The sequence below is a fragment of the Bos javanicus genome, chromosome 19, assembly GCF_032452875.1.
Source record: "Bos javanicus breed banteng chromosome 19, ARS-OSU_banteng_1.0, whole genome shotgun sequence".
Lineage (NCBI taxonomy): Eukaryota > Metazoa > Chordata > Mammalia > Artiodactyla > Bovidae > Bos > Bos javanicus.
Genome location: NC_083886.1, coordinates 31,739,729 through 31,764,420, shown reverse-complemented (window position 1 = coordinate 31,764,420; position 24,692 = coordinate 31,739,729). Strand labels below are relative to the sequence as shown.

Genomic DNA, 24,692 nt, shown 5'->3' with positions numbered 1-24,692 from the left:
CATTTATCCTAAGCCTGCCTTCCCACGTTTCTTTTGTTCACCATTTTGAAAGCATTATTAAAGTCTAATTTGCACATCATACAATTCACCCATTGTTTTATACAATTTGATGACTTTAGTGCTTTTATACAGTTGTGAGCATCACCATAATCAGGTTTTACAGTGCTTCCATCGCCCTAAAATTTCCCTCATTCCCGCGGTCAATCCTTGTTTCTTCTCCCGTCAACGATCGTCTACATCCTTTTGTGATTTTTTTTAATTACCTTTGGCTCTGTGTTTGAAGGAGCAAACTATTTGGCTATTTTAAGAGACATAGATTATGTTGAAACGGCTTTATTATTTTTTTTAATCCATAAATATCTGTTACTGACAAAAGTGGAAAAATCCTTAAGACTAAATCTTACTAAAGTGATACCTGTTTACAGTACATATAGAATGTGCTTTGACGGGTAAGTAGAACGATGAGATTTGTACAGAAGCGGCAGTTACAGGAGCACTGCTCACCATGAAGCTTACTTATGAGGATGAAGAAACGGGCAAAGGTACAGATAGAAAGGTACTTTTTGTCAGTACTACCACATGTAATAAACATGGAATCCATAAATTGGGCTAATGCATAAAAATGTTCATTAATCTCCCCTTAGGAAATTGTGTCCCAAACTAAAAATATTACAGTAAGAATTGCTTTTTTTTTTTTTAATTAGAGAATTTTAAGAATTCTTTACTACAAAATGTCTAGTTGAGTTATAGAACTAGAGGAATATTTGCCACTACAAAGCAAATGACTGAGTCCTCCCAGGGAGTGGCATTCAAAGGTCATGGCAGGAGTGGGCAGCAGAGAGGAGCAGGGGTCTTCCTCTCCCCCAGGAGGGAGGGCGTTAAGGAAACGCAGGATGTCCTTTCTCTGACTGATGGATGGTGGATGTGTTTGCCGATTTACAAGATGGGTTCGGTGGTACTGACTTGTACTCTCAATTCTGGCTTCTTCTCAGGCTTTCACCGGGAGGATGGTAGTGTCACGAGAGGAGGGGCTAGAGAGGTACTAGGATGGGGTAGGTGCCCACCTCTTAGCAGCCCAGGGGGGTGCCTCCCCCTCCTCCAGGTGGTGCAGAGCACCGTGTCCGGACTCAGTCTTCAGGACACAGGTTCTGGTGGGAGACATGACACCCCTCGCTGTAGAGTCCCTGCAGTGCATTCTGTCCCCCCCGTGGCTTGGAATGCATCACCGAGCTGATAGCAGATACAGACTTTGTGCCATCGTGGGCCCACCTCTGGATCTCTCTCCTCTAGCCCATGCCATCTCGGAAATCAGAACAGCCTCCCTCCAGCTCTAAGGACCACATCAAGATGAGCACTTCAGAATTCCCCAGTGACTCAGACACCTGGGGTGATACGGATGTGTCTGTATGGGGTGGGGGTGGATTCCAGGACACACAGTTGGTAGCCCACTGAACAGGTGGGCCCCTCCATCTTCAGATGGGAGAGTGTCCTGGGGCAGCCGTGACCACGGGGCCCACCCCGGGCTCTGGGAAGGAGTGCAGAGACTGCCCAGGGCACCTGACCATGTTGCCGTGGGCACGTGGAATGGGGTGTGTGCAGCCCAGCTGGGAGGGGAGGGATGCTGAGAGGAGGGGGTACTAATGGGGAATGGGAGCCCTACATGTACGAGTGGGATAGAACTTCAGAGCTCATCTGGTCCAAGCCCCTGCTTTACACATGGGAAAAGGAGGCGCTGAGGGAGAATGCAGCTGGTCCTCGGTCACGTGGCAAGACAGAGACAAAGCCAGCACAGAAGCCGACTCTCCAAGAGCCTCAGCCCCATGGTTTTTTCCTCCTGTAGTATGCTGCCTTCAGAAATCAAATACAGAGTGCAGGAAGACACAGCTCTCATATCAAATCTGTCACTAAAATGCTGCATTTATATATAAAAAAATACATAGGAACCCTGAAAGATACATCACTGAAGCACAATGACCTTCCTAGAAAATACTCCAGAGCCAAGTTTCCCAGGTTTGGGGAGAAGGGTGGAGGATAGTGTGTGGGGAATACAGCAGGTGTTTCCTAGGATCTTGTTCACCAGCTGTACCTGAAGGTCAGGTTCACAGTTGCCTCTGACTGGAATCTGAGGCAGAAGGCTGGGGCAGACAGAGTATCTCTGAAGAAAGTAGACTGTTTGGTGGTAGGGTTACTGGGCTTGCTGGAATGGATATTTCTCCAAGCTCAGACAGTCATGAGGCTCTCATCTTTTGGAGACAAAGGGAGGTCTATGATACACACAAGCAGGACAGGCATAACTGAGATGAAATAGTGGCCGAGAGCCCTCAAGGATATGAATCTTTGGCCAGAGCAGGAGCCTCTGGGCTAGCGGCAAGCTGGGGCAGGGGCTTCAGGGACGTGCCAGCAGCAGGAACCAAAGCCAGTCTTTGCCCAGGATGCCTCTGACAGAGTAGCTTCCATCCTTTATCTCATGGGGGCAGGAGGTGAAGGATAAACCAATGAGGCCAACAGACACCTGAAGAATGTCTCATTCTGGGACTGTCTTCATTGAGAGCTCCACATTTTAGAACCAGGGGGTAGTGCAGCAGGACCAGGGAAAAGAAATTGGGGATGGAGAAGACCAGGGCCAGGGAGATGAGGGGAGGAAGGGCTGAAGGGCATGGAAGAGTGAGGTCAGTTTTGGGCTGAGAGTGGAAAGAGGGGAGGAGACATCTGAATGAAGAGAGGGATGGGAGCTTTGTAGAAGGCAAGCCCATCGCCCAAGACACTGGGGAGCCCTGTGGGTAAAAGTCCATTTAGGGGGTTAAAGGAATTCTTGGGAAAGCATTTGTGACTTACGAGCTCCCAGAGCCAGGAGTTCACTGGAGGAAGTGAGGCAGGAAAGGTGGAAGGGCATGACAGACAGTGAGAGCTCGGCTGCCATCAAAGGCCAAGCTGACCAGCACAAACCTTCAGGGCAGGAGAGAAACCATGCAGACCTCAGTGTTTCCCCAGCAGAGCAATGGAGACTCAGAGAGCCAGACAAGCCGAGGGAAACATCGGGCTTGGGGCTACCTTTAGTGGGAGAGCAGGGCTTCCATTGTGGAGGAAGGGCCAGCCCTTCCATGTGGGTAGTGGCCACCAGCCTGGTGGTGCTGGAAGTCTGGACACCCGTGTTCCAGCCCCAGAACTCTCTCCTCTCTGCTAAAAGAACTTGTCCAGTAATGCAGCTTTGCTCTTCCTACAAACATGGATGGCACGACTGATAAACAAGATATTGCTGTGTCCTAGTTAAGACATCATTGTATGGATCCTGAAATGAGGGGACTGAATTGGAGCTTGTCTGTAGACCTCTTTCTCTTATTTTTTTCCTTCCTTCCCTCCCTCCTTCCAGACTCAAGGGTGAATCAGAAGAATCATTACAAAGAAATAAAGGGGTCAGATAGAAATTTTTTGATCCAGCCGACAACCAGAGGTTTTAAACTGGGCAGCAGAAACGCTGGGATGAGAAATGGTTCAGAATCAACCTACCAAACAGACCCCAGACAGACACACAGGGCTAGGGAGAAGCATCATTGCTCTGAGGGCTGGAGAACTTGGTGCAGAGAGGATGCTGCAGACATGAATGAGAACCAGTTTCTGGTTCAGGTCTATGTTTGTATAGATTCACATCCACCCACGTCCTTTCCCCGCTCTGCACCAGCCTTCAAGGGGAGTGGCCAAGGACTGGATTAGAGAGCAGTGGGCAGAGGGGAGCAGCTGTGACAGACACGTGTTCCTTTCCAGGAGTAGCTGATTCCTTCCAGCCCAGCCCTCTTAGCTTCATCTTCTGGAGCAAACTCTTCATAAACCCTTAGGGACCAGCCCTTGAGACGGTTTATGTGTTTGTCAAGAACAGAAGCAGAGAGTTATCCCTGACCTCACAGCTTCACAGCCCCAGTGACACTGCTCCCTTGGGGACCTCAGGGCAGTGTCCATCACCCCCAGCCTCAGTCCCCCTCATGATTCATGTGATGGTGAGCACTGTGGTAGGGAGGGGAGGACAAGAGCTTTGGAATTCTTGAAAAAGTAGGAGGAATCAGTCAATTGATTTCTCTGTGGATTAGATTAAAAATTCCCAGGGCTGACCCTGGGGTGTTCTCCCTGCCCCACGCCTGCTTTTTAAAGGGTCATACATGTTGTATGCGGAACTGGGGAATCTAAAAGCTAGTTTAAAGTCGTTGCTTTTGGAGTCTGACTGTGGCGGCTGTCATATTTGTAGTATTATACCTTTGCCCAATAGTCTGAAGCCAGTTCCCCCAGCTTCAGCCCAGGGAGGTATCCTGGCCCAGAGAATGGAGCCTTCTCTCCCCCCACCCCCCACCAGGCTCTGGTCTCTGGGTAGTAGATTCTACTTTGTTCACTGTCTGCTCTCCAGGTGGGTGCCACACCCTGTCCACCCCACCTACCCCCTGCTACCCCCCGTACCCTTTGGAGGCAGAGAAGAGGCTGAGATGGGCTGCGGGGGAGGGGGCAACCCCCCCAATAGAGCTGAGGGCATGGATGTGCCTGAGGCTGGACGCCCCCTGCAGGGGAGCACTGTGGAGGTACCCAGTTAGCCCCCAGACCAATAGCCTGGAGTACCATTATTTGCGTCTGCTAATTGATCTCTGTCAGGTAGATCCGAAGGAGACACTGGAGAAAGAAGCAGCAGCCAGGAGAGAGTCCTGAAGCTGCAGGAAGATGGGAGATGTGAGGCGAGGGGGACAGGGTGGCGGCAGGAGGGGAAACTGGCAGAGAGCAGGTTCTAAACAGAGACAGGGCCAAGCACAGGGGTCGGGGGTCGTGGGGTGGGGAGTCAGTGATGCAGAGAGTGGAGAGGTCGAGGTGCAGAACAACTAGAACAACCGCCTGGGGTCCTCCTTTGCCTGGGGCTGGGCTGTCCACCTAGTAGCCACCGCCTATGTCCTGCCTGGTGCGTGTGGCGGAAGCCCTGGGCTAGTGGAATGGCCAGCCTTCGAGGCCCAAGGTGTCACAGTGGCCTCCCCACAGCTGCTCTTGAGCCAGGGGGCAGAGCCTCTTGGGAGAAGAGCCAGGGAGGGGAAGGCAGGCCAGAGTGGCAGGTCACGGTTCAGACAGACCTGGAGGCCTGGAGGAAGTGTGGAGATCATTGGGTTGCTGGGGAGAGCCACCCCAAAAGCCCCTGCACCCCATCCCTACTCTGTTCTAGAATGACCAGAGGGAAGCCCCAGAGAACCCAGGGATGGCCTCTAGGGCTGGGGGCGGGGCAGGGCCTTGTGGGCAGGTCAGCCAGCCGGAAAGGGGCGGGGTTCCCAACCTTGGGGCGGCAGCTGAAGGAAGGGAACACCTGCCAGGTCCTGGGGCTTGGGGGAGGGGCACAGGGGAGTCAGCAGAGAGAAGGGCCACCCAGTGGGGATCAGAGAGTTCCAGCGGGCAGAAGAGAATCATTATTGTGCTTATGGACACAGCAGCTCCCTGGCTCTGAGAGAGCGAGCAGGCAGTTTTTAGGCACTAAGATTTCTGTGATGCGGTTTTAGGTGAATGAGAGACCGTGGAGCCTATTCCGTCAGCCCATCGGCCAAGTCAAATCCGGGCAGGCAGCTTCCGGCCAGGGTCAGGCCAGGGTCTCTTGGCGGACGGACCTGCAGCTGAGCCCCCAGGAGGAGGAGGGGGACGTGGGACTGAAAGGGACTTGGTGACAGTAGGGGAGGGGAGGGAGACCCGGGCCTCGCCCCTCTCCTCCTTCCCCTCCGATTCTTCTGGAACAGTGAGGGTGACCCCTCTAGATCCCAGGTCTGCGCACGCGCTGTGGCAGGCCAACCGGCCGAGTCCCAGGAGTATGGCTTTCTGGGACAGGCGGCCCACCCCCGGCCCCAACAAGAGAGGACAAGGGGAGGGGACCAGTCCAGGCCTGGAAGCCGCAGCCCAGGCCCCTGCCGACCCCGGGCCCCCGCCGGTCACACGGTCACTTCTGTCTTGCTGGCTGTGTAGCAGGTGTGGTGGCCCGGGATGTAGTGCAGCTGTTCCACGGTGTTGTGTCTGCGCGAGGCGAAGGCCTGGCGCTTGGCCGCCGTGCGGCTCTGGCCCAGGGTGGCGTACGAGTTATCCGAGGCACTGGGATGCGAGTGCATCTTGGTCATGCGGTAGCGGTCCAGCACAGGCGTGGACACGAAGACATCCGTGTGCGAGATGGCCCGCGCCAGGGACTGCTCCGGGAAGGCCGTCCGCTCCGGGGACAGCAGCGGGTCCTGGGAGTGCAGGCGCTCCGTGGAGAGCAGCTGCTCGTCCGAGAGGAGGCGGTCGTAGGGCAGGCCGAAGTCGTCAGGCAGGCCTCGCTCCAGGGAAAGGACCCGGTCCTGCGACATGGCCCGGAGGGGCCGGCGGGGTCGCTCGCGAGGCAGCGGCTTCTGTTGGGACATCTGGATGACGTTGAGGGGGAGGGTGCCGCGGGCTGCCAGGTCAGGCAGGTGCCGCCGCCTCATGTAGTACTCGTCAGCCTCCTTGTCGGCTGCAGGGGAGAGACAGGGTGAGAGCAAGAGAGAGAGCAGTGAGCCGAGGGGGACACTGCAATGCTGCAGCCAGGAACGCGCTGGAGTGATGCAGCCCAGAGGGGTCGACGCTGTGCTTCTCCACTGCCCCTGCAAGTTAGTCTTCGGGCTGGCTTGGTTGAGTCACTCGGTTGGGTCCAACTCTTTGCAGTCCTATGAACTAGCCCACCAGGCCCGTCTGTTCATGGGATTCTCCAGGCAAGAATACTGGAGTGGATTGCCATCTCCTTCTCCAGGAGATCTTCCTGACCCAGGGATTGAGCCAGGTCTCCTGCATTGCAGGCAGATTCTTTACTGATGGAGGCACCAGGGAAGCCCTCCGGGGTCTTGTTAAATGCAGAGTCAGATTCAGACCTGGCTCTGGGGTGGGTCTGCAAGTCAGCCTACTTCTCCAACAAGCTCCCAGGCGATGCTGATGCCCCTACTTCTTGGACCCACTCTGGGGTTAAGGGACTCCCTCAAGGTCCCCGTGGAGTTCAGGGCCAACTCCACGGCAAGCCCATGACCCTGAACTCCTGCTCCAGGACTGCTTCTGTCACACCATGGTCCCAAAAAAGAATAGCTCCCGGGATCTTGCTGAAACTCCCAGGTAGCAGCTGGCAGCTTTCTGATGAGGTTCAGAACCTCTGTCCAAGGAAACAGGGTTGAGAACCAGCCTCCTACTAGAATAAAGCAGGATGCTCCATCCAGGAAGCACTTGTGAAAATGCTTCCTGGTTACTTAGGAACATACCAACACCTTCTCTGGAGTAACAGCCTATGCCTGGGAAGCCAACACATGGCACAGGTTCAAGTCTACACATGCTTCGCCTGTACCTGCAGCACGAGCAGGCCAGGGCAACCCCATATGTGCAGCTTGTTCAGATGCTGCGCCTTTCCCTGGATCCTGAAGCTCACCCTTGAACTCACCCAGGATGAACCTGCCTTACCCCACAGTTGAGGAGTGAGGCTTCCTACAGACAGCCTTCCAGATCTCTGCAGAATGTGGGATTCCCCACATTTAACCATAGAAACTCACTGTGCCACTTTGGAGGTGGCCAATGTTGTCTCCTGAGCTGAACTGCTATCACAGTAGGTCACTCTGTACCTTCAAGTGCATGCTCGGCCCTGTAGCTGGGTGGTCATCAAAACAGACTCACCGGGCAGTGGGGGCAAAATGTCCAAGGGTTGGAAAGCTAGAAGAGAAGACTCCTCCTACCATATACCTTCTTGATATTGTAACGTCTGAAACATGTCAGTCTCAATCGCCTCCCCAGACTCAGATGGCAGATCTGGGATCGTGGGGCTCAACCTGGGCTCAACTCACGAAATGGGATGTGTGCACGGAGTGAGGGGTCTCAGGTTCCCAAGACAGAACTGATGGAGTTAGGGAGAGAGCTGGTTTATAGGCCCTTCCATAAGCCCAGGTCTCTGGGAAGAGCCTCAGAGAAAGCTCTGGCTTACTCCAAGACAGAGAGCAAGGGAGGCCCAGGGTTTGAAGAAGGTAGGTGCGGGGTGAGGTTGGGGGAAGGCTTTCTCTTGCAGTTAGTATAGTTCATGAGCTAAACCACTGCCTCCCATGGGAATGTGGGTCTGAGGATCCCTTGGCCTCCACTCTACCGAGGGAGAAGATGGACTCATGCTCTAAAGAACAAAAACGAGGGGCTCGTCTGTTCTCTCCTTCCACTTTCTGTTTGTTCTTGGGACCCCACCCCATGCCCTCAGGTGCGGGGCAAGAGAGTGAGACACCAGAAGATGTCATGGAGGCCTTGGAAGCAGCCCCCAGCCCTGGGAAAATATCCCACTTACTTAGCCTCTTCAGGGATGAGTACTTGCTGGGGTGGGTCTTCACTGCAGACTCATAGGATGGGGGCAGGTGGGCCAGGTTCTGGAAGGAGCGTGAGAAGGAGAGGTCATAGGGCTCGGTGGCCGATGTCAGGATGTTGTTCATCCGAGGCTTCTCTGCAAAAGAAGGGAGGGGTCGTGGTGTTAGTGGGGATGAAGTTTTGCAGGGGCAGGCAGGAGGAATGTGTCCAGGTTTCAGCTCTTGAGCCCATCCTGCTTTCCTGGGACCCTGTGCTAGGGCACAGGCGATTCTGGCGACTTGATTTCCCTCTGCTCAGCTCCAGTTGCCAGCAAGCCGGGGGGGCAGGAACTTTTGGCTGCACTGGCCATAATGGCAGGTTACCCTTCCTTGAATGGCAGACTCTTTCCTCAAGTACATCACTGGGCTGTCAGATGAAAATGGAAGCCCAGTGGAGCTGATGAGGTGGGTCATAAAATCATTCATTTTGGTGTGAATAGTATTAGGCAAACTAGTTCTCAGGCTCAGAAAAATCTAAGTTTGAAGGAGAAAGAGGGAGAGTGACTGATCTCATCTGTGTACCCCTAGGACTGGGTCCAGGACCTAGCTCCACTGAGACTCCAACCCACGCTGTCCATGGGTCATTTCACCTCTCACCCGCCCCTTCCACCTTTAGCTCCTCCAAGCCCTGCTCCTGACAAGGCACTGTGAGCTGCAAAGCTATTTCCTCTTATTCCAGTTCCTTCCTCTGAATCCCCCTTAACCATCTCTCAACTTCTGGAGGAAAGAATGTAGGCAAAATGTCTAGCGCGTTATTCTGTTTTTCTCCCTCCATCCCTTGAGACAGAACCTTGAGATTCCAAAGTCTAAGAGAGAGAAGGGAGATTGTTCAATGCCAGACCTGCAGAAAAGAAGGAGGGGAAGACATGGGGGGAAAAGACCGAAGAGAAGTGAGATGAATGACTAACGAGGTGAATGAGCTGGTCTGGGTTCTGGGGGCCAGATTAGGAATAATACAGGAGTCAGGGGATGGGGGAGAGAAAATGCAGGTATAGGTGATGAGTGGCCATGAAGATGGGGAGCAAAAAGGAATGGAGAGCCCGGACAGGAAGACAAGCATGCCTTGGTGCTTGGATGACTTGATGTACAGCAAGAAGTCAACAGGGAGTGCTGGAGAAACAGTGGTACCGTTCCCAGAAATGAGGCAGCTGGGTGGCTCTCGAATCATCCCTTCTGGTTTGGGACTCCCAAGTAGGGGCAGACTCTAACTTTGGACAAGTGTATCAGAGGACTGTGGTTCCCCATCCCCAGCAAAGGGAATGCTATGAACCTTGAGACAAACAGAAACTCTTCTAGGCTTTGTTCAAGGACAATCTCAATACAGGGAACTCCTGGCTTCTCTATCCTTTCCCGCCCTCATGGTACCCTCAACTCTGGGGATGGAGCCAGGGAAGCCCAACCAATGATCAGGTATTCACGCCAGCTCAGTACATATGTGAGGGGGTGGGGGGATGCTCTACATCCCTGGGTGATCAGAACATGCTGTACAGAAAGAGCCTCCCTTGCATGGATGAGGCTGGTGCCAGGGAGTGGAGTGGGTAGCGAGCCAGGAGCACTATCCAGAGCTATCCAGAGCTGGGCAGGAGCTACCAGCCCCTTAGCTCTTGTGTCTTCACTTTGGGCCATGCTCGAGAAGAACGAACTTCCTCTGCTTGTGGGCATCTTTCTTCTACTGAGGGCATCACGCAGCTCACCCACTTCCAAATGCAACGTTGCTGGATATTCTTACCCCTCACTGTTCTCCAAAACCTGCCATGGATCCAAGGCCAACCCTTCCTTGCTTTCTGCCTCCACCGTGATTGATTGCCTCTGCCCCCTCGCTCACGCTGTCTCTCCTCTCACAATTGTTTCCTTACTCTTCCTCTATCCAAATTCTCCCCTCCCTTAAGACTCTTTGCTGTGACAATATGACATCTTTTCAGCCCAGAGTGGTATCTGGTCTTCAAGCCCCTGTTGCTCTTCTGGTCAGTTCCACCCAGTTTAGTGTCTGTGTGGTCTCTCATCATCTGACTCTAGCTGGTCTTGTTGATCTCCAAAGATTGCCATCTCCTTGACAGCAGAAGTTTTGCTTTCCAGTTTTTCTGATGCCTTCACAGTGCTTGGCCCAAAATAAGAATTCAGTTAATGCCCGTTGGCTAATCAAGTAGACACAGGCCGCCTCCTCTCTTGAGAGTTGCTCTGCCAGCTCCTGGGAAAAGTGAAACATCCAAGGAAGGAATGAAGGGAAAACCCTGCTTCCACTGAGCAGCGAGTTGTTCAAGTACAGGTACTGGGTCTCATCTATCCTCAAGCTTCTCACATCAGGTGCCAAAAGAAGACAGGAAGAGGAAGAGGAAAGGAAGGTTCCTCCTTAAGTCCATTCTCTTCATCTGCATCTCCATTCCTTCCCTGAAAATAGGTTCATCAATACTGTTTTTCTATATTCTGTATGTATGTGTTAGTATCAAGAGGGAGATATATATAATTAAGGCATATATATATATATATATAAAACTATGTCTGATTCTCATTGTTGTATGGCAGAAACCAACACAACACTATAAAGATTATCCTCCAATTAAAAAGCAATAAATCAATAAATAAAATTTCACATGGATCACAGCTTTGAGTAACTCAATGAAACCATGAGCCCTGCCATGCAGGGCCACTCAGGACAGATGGGTTATGGTGGAGAGTTCTGACTGACAGACTGTGGTTCACTGGAGGAAGGGAATGGCAAACCACTTCAGCAGTCACTCTGTCCTTGAGAACCCCATGAACAGTATGAAAAGGCAAAAGTAAATTAAATAAAGGCAAAAAACCCCAAAAAGATTGGTTCCTCCATTTGTATTCAGGAGGCTGTGCTTGTGTAGGATTCTTCTGGGGGAATATCAACTCAGAGTTAGTCTTTCAGAATGATACTGAGCAAGCAGACATCCTCGCTTGCCTTTTCTGGATCCTCTTCCTGCTGCTGCTTCATCACCATGGGTGTCCCCCAGGCTTTCTGCTTCTGCCTTCTGCTTTTCTCTTTCAGCCTTCTCGCACAGATTGCCCCTACTCCCAAGACTTCTGTTGCTGCTTCCAAAGCATAACTTACATCTTCGGCTGTTATCTCCCTCCAGACTTCATGTCTGTATTTCTAACTGCCTTATTGAATGATTTTCCTTGCAGATCCTATAGTCATATCCAGCTCTCGATGTCCGGATCCAAACTCACCATCCACAGCTCCATCCTACCAGCAACACTGGCTGCTTTCCTGATTTCTTAGATTGCTTTCATAAGACCTTTCATCCTCTCATTGATCGTGACTCTCCATTTCACTCATAATTGACTCTTATCAGCCATATTCAGTTAGTAACTAAGACTTCCCAATTCTTTCTCCCAAATACTTCTTAGCTGAACCCTTCTTCCTATTCCTACTGTCAACATCACTGGTGGTACCAGCTTCTTTTAGCTGATCAGTGTGATCAGTCTGACTTCCCCCAGTTCTACTTTTTCCTAGACCCTGCAACTTGAAACACCTTATTAAACTGTTGCTTTCATCACATATTTTCATTAGGAGCCTAGCACCAGAGGGGGACCTCAAGATAGTTCACTTTTGTTCTCCAAATTCTGCTGCAGAAACAGAGCATAGTCCGACATGAGAGGTGTAGATCTCTCTGCCAGGTGAGCTGCAGAATTTATCTTTGTTTTGAGTTTCTCTCTCACTAAAATTTAGTGATGTTTTCATTTTTTAGCAGCAAAGACAGAAGAATGACTGATAGCTCATAATTTACATGGCTGTCTTGTGTTCTATCAAGTTTTAAGCATGCACCGAAAATAGTTTTTCACTGCAGTTCCAAATGATAAGTTGTGATCTGACGGGAGGATGTTAACACGTAAGAGGGAAACATGGTTTTGTAACTCTTTGGCACTTTGCTGACACACACACGCTCTGCAGCTTTCAGGTTCTTCCTCTGTTGGGAGCTAAAGCTCAAGTCATCCAGTTTGGTTTTGAGTTTTATCCAATCTTAATTAGTTTGGGGGAGGATCGATAGAGTTTTCCACTCTCATGTCATTCCTAAATGGCACCACAAGTAGCCCTGGGCAAAGAAGAGTGTTCACTCCTTGCTGTGGACACATGAAATTTATGGCTGCGAGAAGTGATCAAGATTGTAAATGAAATGGATTAAGAAAGGGGCTTTCTCTTCCCCTTTCATGGCAGAAGATCACTTTGATATCAGAGACAGACATTAGGGGGGCAATGATCTAAAAGTGAGAGTGAGTCACTGTGGCCCTAGAAGAGGGCGGATACCCGGCTCCTTACACCACCCTAGCTTCAGTGAGCCAGTGACCATGCTTGATGCCGTAATCGGCATCAGTAGCTAGGATGGAGCCACTTGGGATGAGGATGGAATGCAGAACGCTCTCAATCATCTCTCACCATGTGTAGGGGTCTGGGTAGCGCTGCTTAAAATCGGATGGTTATACTGATGATCACCTGAAAATCACAGAAAAAAATTTTTTAAAGAAGAGTTCAGGAATTGCGTAGTCTCTTCAACACAGCAGCACCTCTGTTGACCTCTGCTATGCTTCTCTGAGTCAAAGGAAGCACTTCCAAGAAACTCAGGCCTTTGCATACCCTAGAAACAAGGCAGGGTCCTTCCTCTGATGCTTCTGTTTCTCTTTTTCTGCATTAGGGCTTCCTCTGTCATCACGGCAACCCACCCACACCTGTAGATCTGGCTGACCAGCATCAGAAGCTTTGTTGGGGTGGAGGAGGAGAAGAATGGAGACTAGGGGACATTTGGCAAATATGCATACATGGGATAGAGAACTGAGCAGAGGAAGTAGATCTTTTTTGGGGGAGGAGGGTGTTCAGGCATGGTTGGCCAGGAAAGGGATGCCCTAATGTAAGGTGCTTGCATCTTATAGAGCTTTAATTTGTCCCGGGTCTTTATACACAAGTATCTGGGTGTGTCCTGAGAGGTAGTAAGCTGACATGAACTACCTACTGCCTGGGATCCAGAGTCCTGGATCCTGGTCGCTGTCCTGCCTATAAGTGACACAGCCCGCTATTTCAAAAGCATTGGTTTTAATTAATGCAAAAGTCCACATTGATTGAACAAGCCACACAATGAATAGAGTCATAGTTGCTAAAGTCAGGAGTTCAGGGCTTCTAAAACTGAATGAAGATTTGGCTTACCACCAAAGCACAGTTCAATATAGTATTATTGCTTCAGTTCAACATTGTATGTTTGCTTTTTGTTGGTATGTGCATCTTATTTCAACCAAAGCAAAGGAAGGAGGAGGCATGAGGGCTTAGCTTGAGTTTATCTAAACCATGGGTTTAGATCCTCTTAGGTCTACATTTGCTTCCATTTCCTGGATGAAATCATCTTTCCTATCTTTGGTATTATACCCTCTTGTTACTCATCCTTAAGCTCTTTCACTAGATCCCCTTTTCTCTTTAATTCTCTAAATACTAGCGTGTCATGAGGCTCGGGGTCTATCTTCTTACCCAAGTTGAGAGGTTTCAAGTCTACACCTCTGACCTGAGATCTATCTGGTCTGTGGGGTTAGATTTTAAGCTGCTTATGTCTGTCACCATGAAATTCCTGCTCTTAACCCAAACCATTGCATCCTAAAGGGAGCTCATCATGTTATTCTCTGCTGCTCAAGCCCTGTCCATGGTACTAATGTTCCATGGGATTGGAAAGCTAAAGTGAAACTTCAGTTCTCATTCACCATTTCCCTCCCTTCATCTTCCATATCCATCCAGTGAATGCCCAAATTCTCCTCATATGGCAACCTCCTAAATCCAGGCCCACAGTATATCTTTTTTCCAGATTCCTCTTAGTTCTAGTCTCTAGCTATTTCCAAGACAAACCGTCTTATGTACTACCACCAGACAAAATTTCCCATACCAATGGAATTATTTATATCATTCCTTTGGTTCAGAGCAAGGTCTTTAAGGACTCTATCCAGTGGAATATAGTTTGGGGCAGGAAGCCACCATTTCTCACACAAAGACCCTCTACCTTCTCAAAGCAGAATATTAAGTTATTTCCAAGGAAAAACTATTTGACAGACACTGAACCAGTTCTACCCTGGATCTGGATTTTAACCAAGAAGAGAGAATCCAGGAGGAGAGATAAAGGGTAGTTTGTTCTGCTTGTCCTCTGGAGGTGAGGAGAAAACCAACTTCACTGTTTTTTGTTGTTATTGTCATTTATTTATTTGTTTTTAAACAATATGGCAGCAGCAAATAAAGCAGTTGCAAGTAATGAGAGAACTCAGATTAAACAGTGGAGAGTGGCAGAGAGAAATACTTCTTTTTTTCTCACTTTTTAAAAAAGTTTTGGCTGCATTGAACAGCATGTGGGATCTTAGTTCCCTGACTAGGGATTGAACCTGCACCCCCTGCATTGGAAGCATGGAATCCTAACCACTGGATCACCAGGGAAGTCCCAGAGAGAAGCACTTCTAATCTTCCATTTAAGAATCCAGGTGTTTCTAGGAAAGGGAGATGATTCAGGTTCATTTAATAATTCCTGGTACCCAGCTATGCCCCAGGCTATGTGCTAAACACTTTCATATACCTTTAAAAACTAATCTTTGCAATGATTTTCATTGCAATATATCAATATTGATATATTACTGACTTGCTGATTTCCAGACACTGTGAAAAAACCCTCAAATATCTTATTTGAAGTGATTATCTTTTTTTTCTTTTTTTTACACATGAGTTTACAAACAGGATAAATGTCTTGAATTTAGATAGTTTGTTTACAAGGGCAGGGCTTTTCCTTTTGTTTGAATCTCACTTCAGGTATTTTGCTAACATTTGATTTTTTTTCACATACTGAAATTAAGCAAAGGCATCTACAGAGGTAGAAAATTAAACCATCGTAAAATAGTCATGACATTTTGTTATCTTTTCTTTTGTTTCCCTCCCCCAATACATTACTAATGTATTACTACATTACTATTACTATTACATACACACATATACACACCCAAACTTAAATCGCAATGAATAGCAATTTGCATTTTTCATTTGCACAAGTGAGAATCAGATTATGGTGCTTAAAATAGAGAAAAATATGGTGATTTGATCATTACAGTTTCATTAAATAACAAATGCATAAGGTTATTATTCCCTGTACCATTTTTACAGTAACAAAAGAAACAACCCTAATGTTCATACATACATGTACATATACATATATACACACAAAGATAAATATGTGTAGTTTCCACATATGTAAGTATTTTCTATTTTTAATCAGTTTCTTTTATACTCAATGGACAACATATCTTGAATATATTTTCATGTTTTCAAATAGTCTGAAATATTTTATATAGTTTCACAATAGCCCTTTCTATAGAATAACCTATAGTGTATTTCTACATATGACTTAAACATAATGTTTATATACATATATATATACATAAACATTCCCTTATTAATGTGTATTTAGATTATTTAAAGTTCAATAAATTTACACCAAACAACCTTGAACACAACTCTTTGTCCATGTCTTAGTTCTTTAGGCAAATAATTAAAAATGGCATTTCTTGGTCAACACAATGACAGTTGCCTTGTGATGTGATGAAGTGGGTTAGTGGACTGCTTCCTATTGAACTATTCGTCTATTCCTAGGAAATACATTATTTCATTTTTGTGCCTCATTCTTTCCTTACAACATTGGATCCCATCTTATTTAATTCCTATGTATTCATAAAGAAAATTTGCACTTTTGTGCGAACATGGCAGGGCTTTTTGTATCAAGATAATGATTCTGTAAAATCAAGTGCACTTGTTCATCTTTCTGTATGCCTTGGAACTATTAATAGAGCATATGAAAGATGTGTTCTTTGAAAGTTTGAAAGAGTGCAATAAGAAAAATGCCTGCTATCTTTTGGGGAGTCTGGTTTGCACAGTGGTAGGGAATTGGCTTGTCATTTTACTGACTTCACAACAACAACTTTGAGAGACAGACGTTGTTATCATCACAGATTTAGTGTTAAGGAAACTGAGGTTTGGAGAGGCTGAATAATTTGCCAAACAGGTGAAACTGGGATTCAAGTCCAGGCAGGCTGGTACTAGAGCCCACATCCTTATGTACTCTGCCTCTCAGGCTTGGCAACATTTTCCTTACATATTGATTCCTTCACATTTTCTAATTCTAATTTCAGTTTGTAATTTCCATTTTTTATAAGTCCATTGAACATTTGAAACTTTATTAGCTTAAAAGTGTAACATACTCTCAGAAAATCTCCATACAGGAAACTATATTTCTTTTCTCAGTCTCAACATCCTGTCTTAATATTTTTCGGATCATCAATGTATTCCCATCATTCTTCTTTTTCAAATAACTACTTCTTTACATATCAGAGCTTTTTATCCCTTCATATCTTTATTTTATGCTTTTGGATCTGTTCATTTCTGCCTCCTAATTTTCTTTGGTTTGGTTCGTTATTCTTTTCTAATTTTCGAGCTTGAATCTTTTGTCTGTTTATTTTTACTCTTTTCTATCAACAATATCGGGTCTCTAGCTCTGAATTTGTCTCTGACACAATCCCATGAGTGCTGATATGCAATGTTCTTATTGCTGTTAAGCCCTAAATGATCTGTAATTACAGCTTTGATTTTTCTCTCTGACCCAAGATTTCTGTAGCAGAGTTGTTAAATTTCAAAGTGTTTGGGTTTGTCAGTTTGAACTTTTGCCGTTAATTTTCTGTTTTATTGTATTGCGGCCAGAGAATGGAGCCTGTACAATTTCTGCCTTGGAGACTTCACTTAGGTTTCCTTTGTGGGCTAATGTATGATCAATTTTTGTGAATGTTTCCTGAATTCTTTAAGAAAAGGTATTATTTTCTTCTCATAGAGTATAAAATTGACATATATCTGTTAAATCAGACATATGAAATATATTATTCAGCTCCTCTCTACCCTAACTCATTCTTTGCCTACTTAGTCTGTCAAAGACTGAGGGTGGTATCTCCACTCTTCCACTATTGTTGGAAGTGAAAGTGAAAGTCGCTCAGTCGTGTCCGACTCTTTGTGACCCCATGGACTATACAGTCCATGAAATTCTCCAGGCCGGAATACTGAGGTCGGCAGCCTTTCCCTTCTCCAGGGGATCTTCCCAACCCAGGGATCGAACCCAGGTCTCCTGCATTACAGGAGGATTCTTTACCAGCTGAGCCACAAGGGAAGCCCAAGAATACTGGAGTGGGCAGCCTATCCCTTCTCCAGCGGATCTTCCCAACCCAGAAATTGAACTGGGGTCTCCTGCACTGCAGGCAGATTCTATACCAACTGAGCTACCAGGGAAGCCCCCACTATCGTTGAGTTCCTGTCATTTTCTGTCTGCATCTGTTATAGTCCTGGTTTTACATATTTCACAGTTATCTTGTTCAGCACAAAAAAACCTCATGGTGCTTATGTCTTCTTTGTGGCTTGTACCCTTTATCAACATTAAAGAACCCTTTCTGTCCTATTTAATGCCTTTTTTTTTTTTTTTTGCCTGTACGTCTGCTTGATCTGATATTTATATTGCCAACCCAGCTTTCTCTTTGTTTGCATTTGCCTGATAAACTTTGCCCATCCTTTTGTATCTAACCTTTCTGTGTCATGTTATTTTATCCTTGTCTCTTGACAAGAGCATAATTTTAAGAAAATTTACCTATGTGCTTTGGTGTGTTCTGGGTTGCCTTGATGGTGAAACGTGAGTCCTCCTGGCTCAGAAAAATTGTCCTTCCTTCTACTGTCATATCCTCATCTCCCTATTATACATGCATGTGTATGATATGACTGCCCTCCACATGGCTCAAACTCTAGGTCATGGTTAATTTGGCTAGGTATGAATACTTGACTCACTTGGGCCCATTGGAGCTCCTTCTCCAGAAATCAGGAACCATTAAAAAAGAGAGATGTGGTCTCTCTGCATGGCTGGACACATGACTTTTAAGCTAGGTAGCTATGGCCAGTCTTGTCGATTTGGAAGAGAGAAAGTCAGTCTTCAGAGACGGTGCCGCATCATATTTTATAAAAAAAAAAAAATGGTGACATTATATTTCTCGTCCCACACACTCTCCTGAAACCTTCCCATTCCCCCACTGGATAGAATATATTCTTTTTCTTGAAACTGGAGGGCGCTCCTGACTTCCTCAATGAGCATGGTGCAGCAGAAATAACACCGCATGCCTCCCAGAGCTAGGCTGCAGAAGATGATAAGGCTTCACCTCGCTCACTCTTTCAATACTGACACTTCAATCCCAGCCACCATATTGTGAAGAAGTCCAGACCATGTGCAAAATCTGACTTCAGAGGCTGGCCTAAGGTTTCCATCAATAACCAGCATCAACTTCCAGATGCGTGAGTGAGGAAGACTTCAGATGATTCCAGCCCTCAGCCTCATAGGTGTCCAGGTTAACACAAGTGGGTCAGAGACGAACTATACCCAGTGAAGTGAAGTGAAGTGAAGTGAAGTGAAGTGAAGTTGCTCAGTCGTGTCCGATTCTTTGCAACCCCATGGACTGTAGCCTACAACACTCCTCCGTCCATGGGATTTTCCAGGCAAGAGTACTGGAGTCGGTTGCCATTTCCTTCTCCAGAGGATATTCCCAACCCAGGGATCGAACCTGGGTCTCCCACATTGTAGGCAGATGCTTTACCATCTGAGCCACCTAAATCCCCCATACCCACTGAGCCCTGCCCAAATTGGAGATTTATAAGCAAAATAAATGTTGCCTTTACTGTACTGTTTTCTAAAATTAAAATTTTAAGGGACTTCTCTGGTGGCCCAGTGGCTAAGACTCCGAGCTCCCAGTGCAGGGGGTCTGGGTTTGATGCCTGGTCAGGGAACTAGATCCCACACGCCACAACTAAGAGTTCACATGCCATGAAATAAAACCCAATGCTGCCAGATAAATAAAAAATCTAAAACTTACAATCATTGTTGATTCACAAACAATACAGATGTTTTGTATATTGTTTAGCCAGTGTCCCCAGTAGTAACATTTTGCAAAAATATAGTACTCTATCAGAATATTGACATGGATACAGTCAAGATATGGAAGGTTTCCATCACTAGGTAAATTCCTCATGTTGCCACATCCACTTCCTTCCTGCATCCACCCCCGCACTAGCCCCTGGCAACCACTGAAGTGAAATTGAAGTCGATCAGTCATATATGACTCTTTGTGACCCTCATGGACCGTAGCCTACCAGGCTCCTCTATCCTTGGGGATTCTCCAGGCAAGAATACTGGAGTGGGTTGCCATGCCCTTCTCCAGGGGTTCTTCCCAACTCAGATATCAAACCCAGGTTTCCCACATTGCAGGCAGACTCTTTATTCTCTGAGGCACCAGGGAAGTTTGGCAACCATTAACCTATCCATCATTTCTAATTTTGTCATTTCAAGACTGCTATGAATGGATTCATACAGTATGTAGTCTTTGAGACTGGATTTTTTTTTTGTCAAGCATAATTCTCTGGAGGCACATTCAGGAATGCATCAATACTTCATTCCTTTTTATTTCTCAGTAGTAAATATTCCATGGTGTAGATGTACCACAGTACCAACTGTTCAACTGTTGAAGGACATCTGGATTCTTTTCAGCTTTCTGAGATTATGAATAGAGCTGCTGTAAACATTCACGTGAAGGTCTTTGTGTCTAGGTCTTCTCTTATCTGGGATAAATGCTTAGGAGTGCAGTTGTTAATTGTTTAGTAACTGCATGGCTTGTTTGTTTGTTTTTAAGAATCTACCAAACTGTTTTCCAGAATGGCTGTACCATTTTACATTCCACCAGCAGTGAGTGAGTGCTCCAGTTCCTCCACATCCTTGCCAGCATTTGGTGTTGTCACTGTTGATAGTTATGGAGTGATATCTCATTGTGGCTTTAATTTGCATTTCTCTAATGACTAATGATGTTAAACATCTTTTCATGTGCTTATTTTTCATTTGTTTATCTTCTTCAATGAAACGTCTCTTGATTACTTTTGCTTACTTTCTAATCAGATTGTTTACATTTTTCCTGTTAAATTTTGAGAATTCTTTTTATATGGCAGATGATAGTTATCTGTAGGATATATGGTTTGTAAATATTTTCTCCCTGACTGAAGCCTATCTTGTCATCCTTTTAACTGAGTCTTTTGCAGAACAAAACTTTACATTTTGATGAAGTCTAATTTGTCAATTTTTTTTCTTTGATGGATTGTGCTTTTAGTGCCAAGTCTAAAACATCATTTTCTAGCCCTAGGTCAGAAGATTTTTCTCCTTTCTTTCTAGATGTTATATAGTTTCATGTTTACATTTAAGTCCATGAACCATTCGGCATTAATTTCTAAGAAAGGTATGAGACTCAAGTTGAGGGGTTTTGTTGTTTGTCTTTTTGCTTGCTATCCGATGTCCAGTTGCTTCAGCATTGTATTTGAAAATACTCCTTTCCTCCATATAATTGCTTTTACACATTTGTCAAAAAATCAGCTGGACATGTTTGTGTGGGCCTACTTCTGGGTTTTGTCTTCTGTTCCATTGAGCTACATGTCCGTTCCTCTACCAATAACCAGATAGTCTTGCTTCCTGTGGCTACATGATATTTCTTGAGTTGAGTAGACCGATCGCTTCCGCTTTATTTTTCCTTTTCTAAAATGTTTATTTATTTATTTTTGTATGTGCCGGGTATTCTTTGCTCCGTGTGCTTTCCCTGGTTGCAGGGCGCGGGTACTCCTCTCCACTTGCAGCGCTTGGTCTCCATCACAGTGGCTTCTCTTGTTGCAGAGCACAGGCTCAGTAGTTGCAGCATGCGGGCTAAGTGGCTGTGGATCACGGGCTCTATGCGGGTCATAGAGCGCGGACTCTGTCCCACATAATGTGAAATCTTCCCAGTCCAGGGATTGAACCCATGTCCCCTGCATTGGCAGGTGGATTCTTATCTATCGTACCACCAGAGAAGTCCTATTTCTCCTTTTAAAAGGTGTTTTAACTATTCTAGGGTTGTTTTTATTTTTTTTTTTTTTGCCTTTCTGTATACCTTTTAGAATAATTTGTCTGTATCTTAAAAAAATCTTGTGGAGATGTTGATAGGAATTTTGTTAAATCTGTGTACTATTTGTGTGTGTGTGGGGGGGGGCGGTTAAATGGAAAAACTGTCCAACACAGATGCACTCACTCACTGTGACCAGTGCTGCTCTATTATGAATACATCTTGAAGACGGTGGAGGGCGAGGGGGTGGGAGGAGGTGGGCAGATGTTGCTCTAGATAATATGGAGTTGTGGGGTGTGTGGGCAGCTCGGTGTTAATATGGAAGGGTCAAAGGCAGAACTTGTGACGTACAAAGAGTTGTTGTTCAGTCGATAAGTCATGTTCGACTCTTGGCAACCCCAGGGCTGCAGCACACCAGGCTCCCCTGTCCTTCACCATCTCCTGGAGCTTGCTCAAACTCATGTTCATTGAATCAGTGATGCCATCCAACAACCTCATCCTCTGCTGCCCATTTCTCCTCCTGCCCTCAATCTTTCCCAGCATCAGGGTCTTTTCCAATGAGTCAGGTCTTTGCATCAGGTGGCCAGAGTATTGGAGCTTCAGCTTCAGCATCAGTCCTTCTAATGACTGTTTCGGGTTGATTTCCTTAAGGATTGAGAGTAGGAAGGCTAACGATTCCAGAAATCAGTCTGGAGCATCCTCTCTGCAGCGACGCGTATACAGTCTGTTAGAACAGGCATCCTGTCTCCCCTTGGACTTATCCACAGATCACATCTCCACTCCCTCAATTACTGGTCTCCCCTGTCCCTCCTCCTCAGGGAGTCCTGGGCCTTGGCACAGTGCCCAGTCAGGGCCATCGGCCTTCTGATGAATCGAGCTGGATAACATAACAATTAATTAGCGCTTAGGACTCACAGATCGATATGCTGACAAGACCACAAAGTGACAAAACAATCTCCATCAGAGCTCCAAGGCTGCTTGAAGGAAGCCAAGAAGCAAGGCGGAGCCCTCTGCCCACTGAGAGCATTGACGTGGACCATCTGTGGTGAACAGGCCGCTTAGAATCAGAAGATTCTGCAGCCGCCTGGCCTCTGCAGCCATGGAAGTTTCTGGAGCTGGCAGAATGAGTTTCCCCCCATTGGTGTCTGGTTTAGCTGCTAAGGAGAGTGGCTCGTTTTCTCTGGGGAGCAAATCAACTGTGTGCTTACACGTGTGTGTTTGCAGTTCTGTGTTTGTATGCTTGCTTACACGCATGGTTGGAAGGGGGAGAAGGTGAAAGAAAAGAGTGATTTGCTTGGTGTTGGACATTTCTGGTATGAATTCAATGAGAGAGGTAGCAACAGTAATTTCTGTTTAGTGAGTCACAGGAAGGTTGCAGGGTATGAATAGTACCCAAGTGATGTGAGCAATGGGATCCTGAGAATACAAAACAAAGAGATAACATGCATATTGGTTATAGACCCTCATATCTCGGGTCTCATCACCACACCCTGGGTGAGATTTCCTCCCTGCCTCCAATCTTTGCCCCTGTGGATCCACCTTGTGCGCTACTGCTAGAATAGTCTTTTTTTTTTTAATTTGTTTATTTTTAATTGGAGGATAATTGCTTTATACTATTGTGTTGGTCTCTGCCGTATATCAACGTGAATCAGCCACAGGTATACATATGTCCCCTCCATCTCGAACCTCTTTCCTACCTCCCACCCTTCCCCACCCCTCTAGGTTGTCACAGAGCACCAGACCTGTACTCCTTGCATCATACCGCAAATCCCCACTGGTTATCTATTTTACATACAGTAATGTATATGTTTCCATGCTACTCTCCCAGTTCATCCCACCCTCTCCTTCCCCCACCATATCCACAAACCTGTTCTCTAGGTCTGCATCTCCATTGCTGCCCTGCAGATAGATTCATCAGCGATGGTGGTGGTGAAGTTGCTAAGTCCTGTCTGACTCTTGTGATCACATGGACTGCAGCCCACCAGTCTCCTCTGTCCATGTCATTCCCAGGCAAGAATACTGGAGTGGGTTGCCATTTCCTTCTCCAGGAGATCTTCCCGACCCAGGGATTGAATCTACATCTGCTGCATTGCAGGCGATTCTTTACCACTGAGCCACCAGAGAAGCCCCAGGTTCATCAGCCCCATCTTTCTAGATTCCATATATATGTGTTAATATACGATATTTTTCTTTTTTCAAAAATGAGTTTTATACAATTTTAAAAGGTTACTTTCCATTTACAGTTATTATGAAATATTGGCTATATTCCCCTATGTTGTACAATATATCCTTGAGTCCATACTGTACCCAATGGTTTGTATCTCCCATTCCCCCACCCCTATCTTGCCCCTCTCCACCTCCCCACTGTAAGCACTAAGTTCTCTGTATCCGTGAGTACGCTTCTGTTACGTTCTATTCACTAGTTTGTTGTATTTTTTGGATGCCACATATAAGCAGTATCATACAGTATTTATCTTTCTCTGTCTGACTTATTTCACTTAGCATAATGCCCTCCAAGTCCATCCACATTGCGGCAAATGGCAAAATTCCATTCTTTATTATGACCAAGTAGGCTAGTCTTTCTTCAATGCCAATTTCACCCTGGCCTTTAGCCTCTAAGTATTACAAACTACCAATAGACTAAAGCTTAGATGCCTAACAGCAAAGACCTTTGAACTGCTATACCTAAGAGTGATCTGGAATCCATTAAAAAAAATTGAGCCCTTCTCTCATCCCATAAATTATGAGTTAGGTGACCTGAGACAGGCCAGAGGAATTAGCTTTTTTGAAAGCTTCCTGCATCTGCAACTGGAATCTGGACCACATTTTGAAAAATGCAGGAGATATCACTGCATTTTCAGAGCTGCCCATGATTTAGGCCTATTTCATCTCACCCAACAAACCAGTGAATGCTATTGACTGGTTTCCTCTCCACTATTCCCAACCCACATCAGCACCTCAAAAACATCTTCTACCTGGCACTTCCCTGGCAGTCCAGTGGTTAAGGCTTTGCCTTCCATTGCAGGGAGTACAAGTTCGATCCCTGGTCTGGGAGCTAAGATTCCCATGTGCCTCACAGCCAGAGAAGCAAACCATTTAAAAAAAGAAGAAGAAGCAATATTGTAACAAATTCAACAAAGACTTTAAAAATGGTCCACATCAAAACAAACAAACAAAAAATAAAACACACACAAAAAAAACCCCCACAGAAATGTCTTCCACCTAGATCACTCTTTCGCTCCTCTCTTCCTCCAAACCCTCCCAATCCTTGATGATAAAACTCCAGTTTCATCTGCATAAAGTCGTCCTCAGGCCCCGCAGTGCTGGAGCCTTTCTGGCCACACCCACTTGCTTTTGGTGCCGAAT

At 46.5% G+C, this 24,692-nt stretch overlaps 1 protein-coding gene across 2 annotated transcripts in view; it reads right to left on the bottom strand.

Annotated features, from left to right (window-relative positions):
• Nucleotides 1-317: 317 nt before the first annotated feature.
• SHISA6 (shisa family member 6) overlaps nt 318-24,692 on the bottom strand; it is a 262,179-nt gene continuing 237,804 nt past the window's right edge. Inside the window, exons 4-6 of one of the 2 annotated variants that reach the window (XM_061391095.1) lie at nt 12,769-12,825; nt 8,312-8,464; nt 318-6,484 (exon numbers count right to left, since the gene is read on the bottom strand). In XM_061391095.1, the coding sequence (XP_061247079.1) occupies nt 5,934-6,484; nt 8,312-8,464; nt 12,769-12,825 (761 nt within the window). In that variant the 3' untranslated portion in view covers nt 318-5,933. The remainder of the gene's footprint in view (nt 6,485-8,311; nt 8,465-12,768; nt 12,826-24,692) is intronic. The other variant, XM_061391096.1, reaches the window with a different exon arrangement.